A 7,916-nucleotide genomic window follows, 5' to 3' on the forward strand; every position below is an offset into this window, starting at 1 on the left:
CATACCTGCATGGGCATCACATTCGAGGACGACAACTAAATATACGGTATATAGTAAAAGCATTTCACAGGAACTTTATGGAAACTCCTCTGGCCAATCACCACTAGTGGTTCATATGCTGAGCATTGCGGAGGTTCCTGCGATAAAGTGAGCGACGATGTTTCGTGTTCGGTAGCCTCGCATCTAGCGTGCCATACTCCGACTCAAGAAGAGACCCGCTTTTTTTGAAATTCTAACCTCCCATGCTAGGACAACTGCCGGTCCCGTCACCGACTCAGCCGGAATAATCCTCGCTGGCTTGACATGATGGAAGCCCATCGCCTCGCGTAGCGAAAATAGTTCCAATCCGAGATTCAAGCAATCCAGCATGAAAACCGATTGAATGATTGGAGCGTTGCTCTTCGAAATTCTCGAGGAGAATGATTCTCAGATAGTTTACGAGGTGCCTCCCAGAATCTATAGTGTTCAGCTGATCGCCGCCCGCTCATTCAGATCACTCCTCCCCAAAAAAACTCCGTATACTCTGGACGTTTACCCTGAACGCTGAGCGCTGCGACGGCTCGCACTTCCGATTCGGAGTTCTTTGCGACACAAGTGTAGTTTCCTCGATCACCGACTTTTACACTTGAAATTTTCAACAAGGATGATTCTTCATCGGAGATAACACGGAAACGCCGGTCCGCATTGAGGAGCTGACCGTTCCTCGCCCAAATGAATTGTGTCGCGAGTCCTCTGCTCAAGATGCAGTTGAAAACTGCTATCTGTCCCGAGTCCACAGTTTTCGCAGACATGCCTGTTATCTTCAAAGTCTCTGAGAGAGAAACCTCGAGTGAACCTCGGCTGCGCGACGAAGTGCTTGAGCGCTCCTGCTTCTACTCGCCAGCTGGCGAATCTTTCGAATAGAGAAAGATTCCGGAGCTCGAGGATATCGAATGACGATTTTTATGATTTTCGACTGACCTTCAGCTGCCATTACATCCAGGCGCGGTACACTCAGGAGCGACATCATCCAAATTAATATCATTCTAGCCGTGAGACATAGCACTCGATGTGAACTCCGTGGTTTCATAGCGCCCGACGAGTTATGCTCGAGTCCAAACAAATTTCAGCAGCTGAAAGGTATCCTCGCTCCTCTGGTATCGACGAAACGTGTCAAGGCTAACCCGCGGAAATTCGACTCGCTGCCGCGCTCACCGTATGAGCCGATCGGTCTGTATCCGATACAGTTCGAAAATAGGCTCTCCGATGCCGTTTCCTCCGATGGGAAACTCGTCATTTTTCAATTTTCCTGCACCCATCCGGAACATCTAACCAGAACCCGCAAATTTTTGCTCTCCGTGTCTTTCCTCTCGCAGTGGACACGTCTTTTTGAATCCAAGCAGAATCAAAGTATGTAAGCCCGGACGAAAATAGGAATTAGCGACCGAGGCTTCACTAAGAGCTCTAATGTGTCGGTCGATCATTCTTAACGCGATTAAGTCGCTTCCTAACCACTACATGGCAGCATCGACTCCTGTGAATCTATCTGACCGCCCAGGAGGATGAAAGGCTCGAAACTCTCGAGACCATTCGTCGTTACTCGGAGAAAAGATGTACCTTGCACCATCAGCTCTCCTGTGACTCGGTTTTCGGACGTTTCACTTTTCCCAACGCAGGTGTAAAGTCCCGCGTCGGTCTGATGAACTTGTCTTATGGTCAATGATGACACCCCAGCCATGCTCGCTATGGCGATATCAGGGTTCGAGCTCAATACCTGACCATTTCTCGTCCAAGTGAAGTCAACGTTCTCGCCGCTTTGTACAACACAAGCGAAGCGAACCATCTTTCCAACACTCTGCACTCGGTTTCCAAGGGGTTCGAGGCGGACGATGTCTGGGGAAAATGACGGTGCCAAAGCTCCTGGGTCTCTAGTAATTCGGATTAATATCTCGCTATTCTTGTTAGTCATCAGTCATCACATACCATCGGCAAATATGAGTCGAACGTCTTTGATGAAGATTAGTATTCCATACAACTTCAGCAGGTTGATAGTCCGATGCATTGCGCACAAACTGAGAGACAGTGTACCCGAAGTCTAGCCTCATGTGAACTTGGGTAATCTCGGTCCAAGGAAGCCGCGCCACAACAACTAGGCTTTGGCGGTAAATTTCAATGTCTTTCGAGACGGGGAGCCCCGAATAAGTCTGTCTCGCTGTAGAATAAGAAATTCCGCCGGAGGCCAATACCCACTAATTTTGAGTTGCCGAGAAGCGCGCCGACGCCACCACCTGTGCTCCTATCCTGATCAACTGGACTAGACCATCGTCCGCCGCAATGAAACTTCCCACAAGAGATCAACCTTGACCAATCATCGTTGGCGGTCGCCAACCGAGTTCACTCGAACGAAGTTCCGCCTAGATCAATCGTTCTGAAGCGACGATGGGACCCTCAACATCGTTCTTCCCAAAGCGGGACTCCTAGGGGTATATTAAGAAACCGAATGCTACACTACGCTCGCAGCAGCGAAGGAATGCAGCAAAGAAGCGTGCGTCACCTTTCACGGTCAGTGTCGCGGCGACGCGATGCTCGGCAAGTTGATTTTTAGCAATGCAAGTGTAACCCCCGGAATCCGACTGCGACGCGTGCTCGATGTTCAGCGACGACATTTCCGCGTAACTGTTGAGCGCGATTCGAGAGTCTGACCTCAAAACTTGTCCGTTCTTGGTCCACACGAATTGAACATTGTGTCCCCGCTGCAGAACACACGAGAGACGCACCGGTTGGCCAGCATCTACGACCTTGTTGCTCATGTCTTCCAGCTGTACGGTGGCTGTTGCAGAGAGAGACCCTTCAGTCACGGTGATGGGCAGATTCCACCGCTGAGAACTCGTGGTATGAATCGGGGTTCTCGCCCTCGCTTGGATCTTAGAACATACCCGTGGTCGCTGAGTTTCCCGAAATGAAAAAATATACGAGCACCGAACACGTAGAAAAGGATCGTACTCTGTGTTGCGACATGCTGGTTCGAAGCACGGATCAGAGTGCTTCTTGAAGTGCGAAGGACTCGGCCGCTTAGTCTCGTTCACAAAGCACCGAGCCTCGGAACGAGGTTTACCCGCAAGATTTTGACTGTCTCTCGATGGTGGCCCACCCTCTCCGAAGCCTTTGATTGAGATCGGGGAGAACCACTCCCGCGGACGTCGCAAGAGATACATTTCTAGTTGACGCTCGGCTCGGGAAAATTCCGGGGACGCCGAAGCCCTAGGACATGTCTCGATCTCGGGAATTATAGACCCTGCCCATATTTTAGGGTTCCATTCGATACGATAACGTCAAGACGCACTTATCGGCGAACTGCGTCGACGACTGAGCCCCCACGGCGCACGACCTCGAAGCATGCCTCTGTTCCTCGAGCCGGTAGACAGCTCGTCACCGACTCCTCAAATGAGAGTTTCCAACTACGGGAATTCAATATTCAATCCAATCCAGTATATTCACCCTGAACGAGGAGCTGGGCTGTGATCCTGTCTTCAGAAAATTCGTTTTTGGCGATACAGGTGTAATTCCCGGTATCGAATTGGATAGCCGACTTGATCGTGAGCGTCGACGTTTCGCTGTACGAACTGATGGCGATCCGGTTATCGTACTTCAAAACTTGTCCGTTGTGCGTCCAAACGAAATCGACGTTCTCCCCGCTTTGCAGCATACATCCCAATCTCACAGATTTGCCCACTTCGGTGGTTTTGTCTTGAGCGAATTCCAACTTCACGATATCTACAGGGATCCGAAATCAGGGATGAAACCGATGTATCGCCAAACTGTCGCGATAGATGCTCTCGAGAATAGGCCGGAAAAATCTCACCGGACGCCCTGCAGAAATTCGTCACAAGGATCATGCACAAGAGGGTTCCCCGAAGCTGAAGTAATCTTCCGGGAGGAGGCATTTTGAGCTCTGGCAGTCAAGCGCGGTACAGAGTTTCGCCAAGCGATATTAGCCGCGTTGCTGGGATAGAACCTCGCCGTGAACGAGAGTATAGCGCCAACTTCGAATGTCGCAACATCGGAGCATCTTTTGTGAATGAGATCATCCCCGTCGTGCAATGCCTTGGCCTCGTTCCGGAGTGGGAACCGGCACCTGGGACTCCCTATCCCTTGAGCCGAGGTATTCTGAATTCTGTCCATGTGTTCGGCCACCATTGCGAACACTCCGCGAAGACACTTGAAACATCGAGGATCTGTGTAGATGACTCAAAATCACGGAGTTTGCTCGTGGTTTTCGGTCTCGACTCGATTCGAGACCGCTCGCGGGAATGAGGCGCCACGCCGAGTCGGGAATCCCGACTCGGGAATCAGCAGAGACTGTACCCTACTCAATAAAAATTACATATTGGCGCGAATCCGATCATGAGTATCATGAGTACTCAGTCAGTATTTCGTTGATTTATCATACTGTTCTGCAGAACAAACTCCATGTAAGAGCAATAGGTAATTTCAAGTTTCTAGTTATTCATTCGAAGCATAAACATATCTAGCGCAGTCAGGCCACGCAGAATGAGAAGTATCGGAGTCCGTATCCCGTGAGATTGGAATCTTATATCGTACCCTCAACTTTCAATCGTGCCGTCACCCGGTCCTCGGACAACAATGTTTTGCCGATACAGGTATATTGTCCGGCATCCTTCGGCTGAGCGTTGGAGACTGTCAGAATGCTCTCCGCCATTCCACTTGTTATTCGATATTTGGAATCGGTTTTCAACAACTGTCCTCCGAACGTCCATGATAACGATACACCGCTCCCTTCTGCGACGGAGCAGAAAAAACGCGCGTCTCTCGCTGCAAGCGTCTTGCGATCTGCCATCGGATCCAACCGAATTCCATCTGTGGGTTACAGTCAGGGCTAAGCGGCTCGCTCAGGTGAGCGAAATCGCTTATTTGTATCTGCGGCCCATCGGATAGGTAAGCGATTCAAGTCACATACCTTGCGCGAAAATTGCACTCACTGCTAGTAGGTGCAAAATTAAAAGCGTACACAACATCACGATGACCACGGGACGACAGGAGCTAAGCGAGTGATGTAGACACTTCTTTCTGATTCTGAGATACTCTCGACACCAAAGCTCCGAAACACTGCGGCACCGCTAAAGCGCTCATTTGAAAGCGGAACACCGGGCGGATCGCATCGCAGGGAAGGAAGTTTCGTCGCTCCCCGAACTCCCTATGCATAGTGAGTCGTGAATGCTTAGCAGAACGAATTGTGTTCTCATAGAGGCTCGATGCAACATGGGAATAATCCCCTCCAACAGACGTAATTTCCTTCCGAATAGGATCCAATTGATGCGGAATTGAGACTCTCCATTCACTGCCCCATCATGTCCTAGTCAAACCTCGAGTTGCTGGAGCTCACATCTTTTTTTGGATAAACGCTCGTTATTCGAGCAAGCGGAGTCGAATCACGAGGCTCGTCGGATGAGAGGGACCTCGTCTTACAAGTCATGAAACCTCAAGCTACCGATCAGTTTCCGTGTTCATGATTGAACTTCGCGAAACCGCGTATTTCATGAGCAACCTCGATTATTCGCTGTCCCCCTTAGAGTCCCATGTTGAAGGAAAACCGCAATTTCGCTCAGTGACCGCGGTCGCGAAGCCTGATTATGATTCGCGTCCTCCATGGACAAGATCAGGACCCTTGGGAATCTCAGCAGCGAATGCCCCCGACTCCACGGTCCTGATTCTCTTGGCACGATTCGGATGCTCTGAGTAGGACGAATTACTATTCCTGAGTTTTAGCTACTGTCATACTCATGGACCTTTGACAAGAAGTTTCGCAGTTGTCCTGTCCTCTGCGAAAAGATTTTTCGCAATGCAAGTGTAGTTTCCGGAGTCGTTCAGGTTGACCGTTCGTATAGTCAGCACGGACGTCTCGTCATCACCCAGGATCTTGAATCTTTCATTTTTGCTAATCACCGTCCCGTCCTTTGTCCAGGTAAACGATCCGGAACCACGCGCCAATCCGCAGGAGAAACGCACGGAGTTGCCTTCCGTGGTACTCACATCGTGCATTCGTTCCACCTTCAATATTTCTGATGGCGGAGACTTCCTCGTTAGCCGGGGAATGCCGCGGGGGAATTTTACTTCCTAGGAAGTCTAAAAGCACACTTTACCTCGATCAGCCGAAACTGCTATTAGGCGGAATAACAAACAAAGGTACAGTGCTGGGACGCGGAACATGTTGTGACCGATTGGCGAAGTCTCGCTCGAAGACGATGCTCTCATTTTCTAACTCTCGGACAGGGCGTGCATGACACGGCAGCATGGCTAAGGAGCGCTTTTTTGAAAGCTCAATACCGCCTTCGAGGGTCGAATCTGTATTCGAGCAACTCGGCCCTGATAGGGATTCCTAACGCTGAGGAGATCCATTCCTCCGATCATCTGATTTATCAAGTTGAGGGGTGTAAGATTGTACGAAGACGAACCTAAGAAGTTCCTTGGAAATAAGAAGTCCCTCCAGAATTTCGGGAAGAAAGTGGGAGAAGGGAATTTCTCGATATCGCCACTGAGCTATCGGAGGGAAGATTTGATAAAAACGACCCGTAGCGCAAAAATTCTCCGAGTCAATGATGCGCCTTCGAATTTCGCGCGAAACTCGGAAATCGTGTCGAGAGCTCGTCTTTTGAAATTGCTGCTCGATGCGAAAATCGATGGCCGCAGACAGCAAACTCGAAACGATCGAGTTGACAGACAAGTTTCAATGGGCCTCGTCTACCGAAGCGATTGTGAGGATCACATATATCACCATCCTCTCTATTCTGGTAGAGGAGCATCAACCGGGCGGCAATCGAAGAGTTAAATTCATGGCAGCTCGTGCATGGAAGAACTTGTCCTTCAGAACGATTATCTGCATCGGAACTTGCCTTCGACTCGTAAGAAAGCAGTTTTTCTGTCTTCCGAAATCAAGTTTTTCGCGATGCATGTGTAGTTCCCGGCGTCCTGAACGGTGACTCTCCGGATTGTCAGGAGCGAAGAATCTACGTCGTTCATTATCGTTCTTCGGTCGTCACTGATTATCACGTTTCCACCTTTAGTCCATGTGAACTCAACAGCGCCTCCAGCAGAAAGACCGCAAGCGAAACGTACGATTTTCCCCGATGTTGCCACAGAATCGAGCAGAGTCTCGAGTTGGACGATGTCTGCGACGACGGACGCAGAAATTATTGGATTTCAACTAGAACGAATGCCTCAGCCGTTTTCATTTACACATGACGACATTTTCATGTACACATGACGTACCTCTGGACTGAACCGAAATCCCGGACCACAGAGCTATGATCAATCCAAGCGACCGCTTCATTTCAACACAATCATATGAGCCACCGATACTCGTAGGTATATTTCACTAATGGTGGTGTCCCTTCCGAACTATCCATGAGCGTACTCTCGTTTCCTGTGGTGACTCGGGCGGAAGGCGAGACTACGGCGCCTTTTTCGAGCTCTTCACCCGCAGAGAATTTCGGGTTAGGTCTGCTTGAAACGTTCAGGCGGAAAATGGGGTAGTACCGATCTGGAAGCGCTGGCTGCCTCGAGTCAGCTCTGGTGAGCGCAATTACTGATAATGGTACCTATTATAGAGATACATATTCTTGAAGTTCTATCAGAACTAACCGCGAGAAGCAATGCTCAAGTGTCGTGGATCGTGGATGAGCCCAGGTCGATCTCGTTATAGATCGAATAATTAAATCACGACTTTTCTTATAACTCATGACGAAGATTTTGATGATCGTCTCGGGAAGGTTTCTCCCAATACAGTGGGAGTCAATTCTTCATCATAACGATACTTCTCTTTTATCATACGAGGACGAAAATCGCTCGTTGTGGCGCTTATGTCTTGCCTGCTGGGGTAGCTAGTTCTGACATGCGCGCTTTGGAGTTTCTAGATCAAA

The 7,916-nt window shown here is 49.6% G+C and overlaps 1 protein-coding gene across 1 annotated transcript; it reads right to left on the minus strand.

Moving 5' to 3' along the window:
• Window positions 1–1,486: 1,486 nt before the first annotated feature.
• Window positions 1,487–7,327, minus strand: LOC114828449 (peroxidasin homolog). Its single transcript, XM_029112673.1, has 7 exons — window positions 7,267–7,327; window positions 6,891–7,166; window positions 5,787–6,059; window positions 4,582–4,779; window positions 3,478–3,753; window positions 2,534–2,809; window positions 1,487–1,872 (listed from the first exon to the last, which is right to left on the minus strand). Exons 1-7 carry the CDS (start codon window positions 7,325–7,327, stop codon window positions 1,487–1,489), a joined length of 1,746 nt encoding a protein of 581 aa, XP_028968506.1.
• Window positions 7,328–7,916: the final 589 nt, after the last annotated feature.

This window comes from Galendromus occidentalis, unplaced genomic scaffold (genome assembly GCF_000255335.2).
Source record: "Galendromus occidentalis unplaced genomic scaffold, Mocc_1.1 scf7180000077524, whole genome shotgun sequence".
NCBI lineage: Eukaryota > Metazoa > Arthropoda > Arachnida > Mesostigmata > Phytoseiidae > Galendromus > Galendromus occidentalis.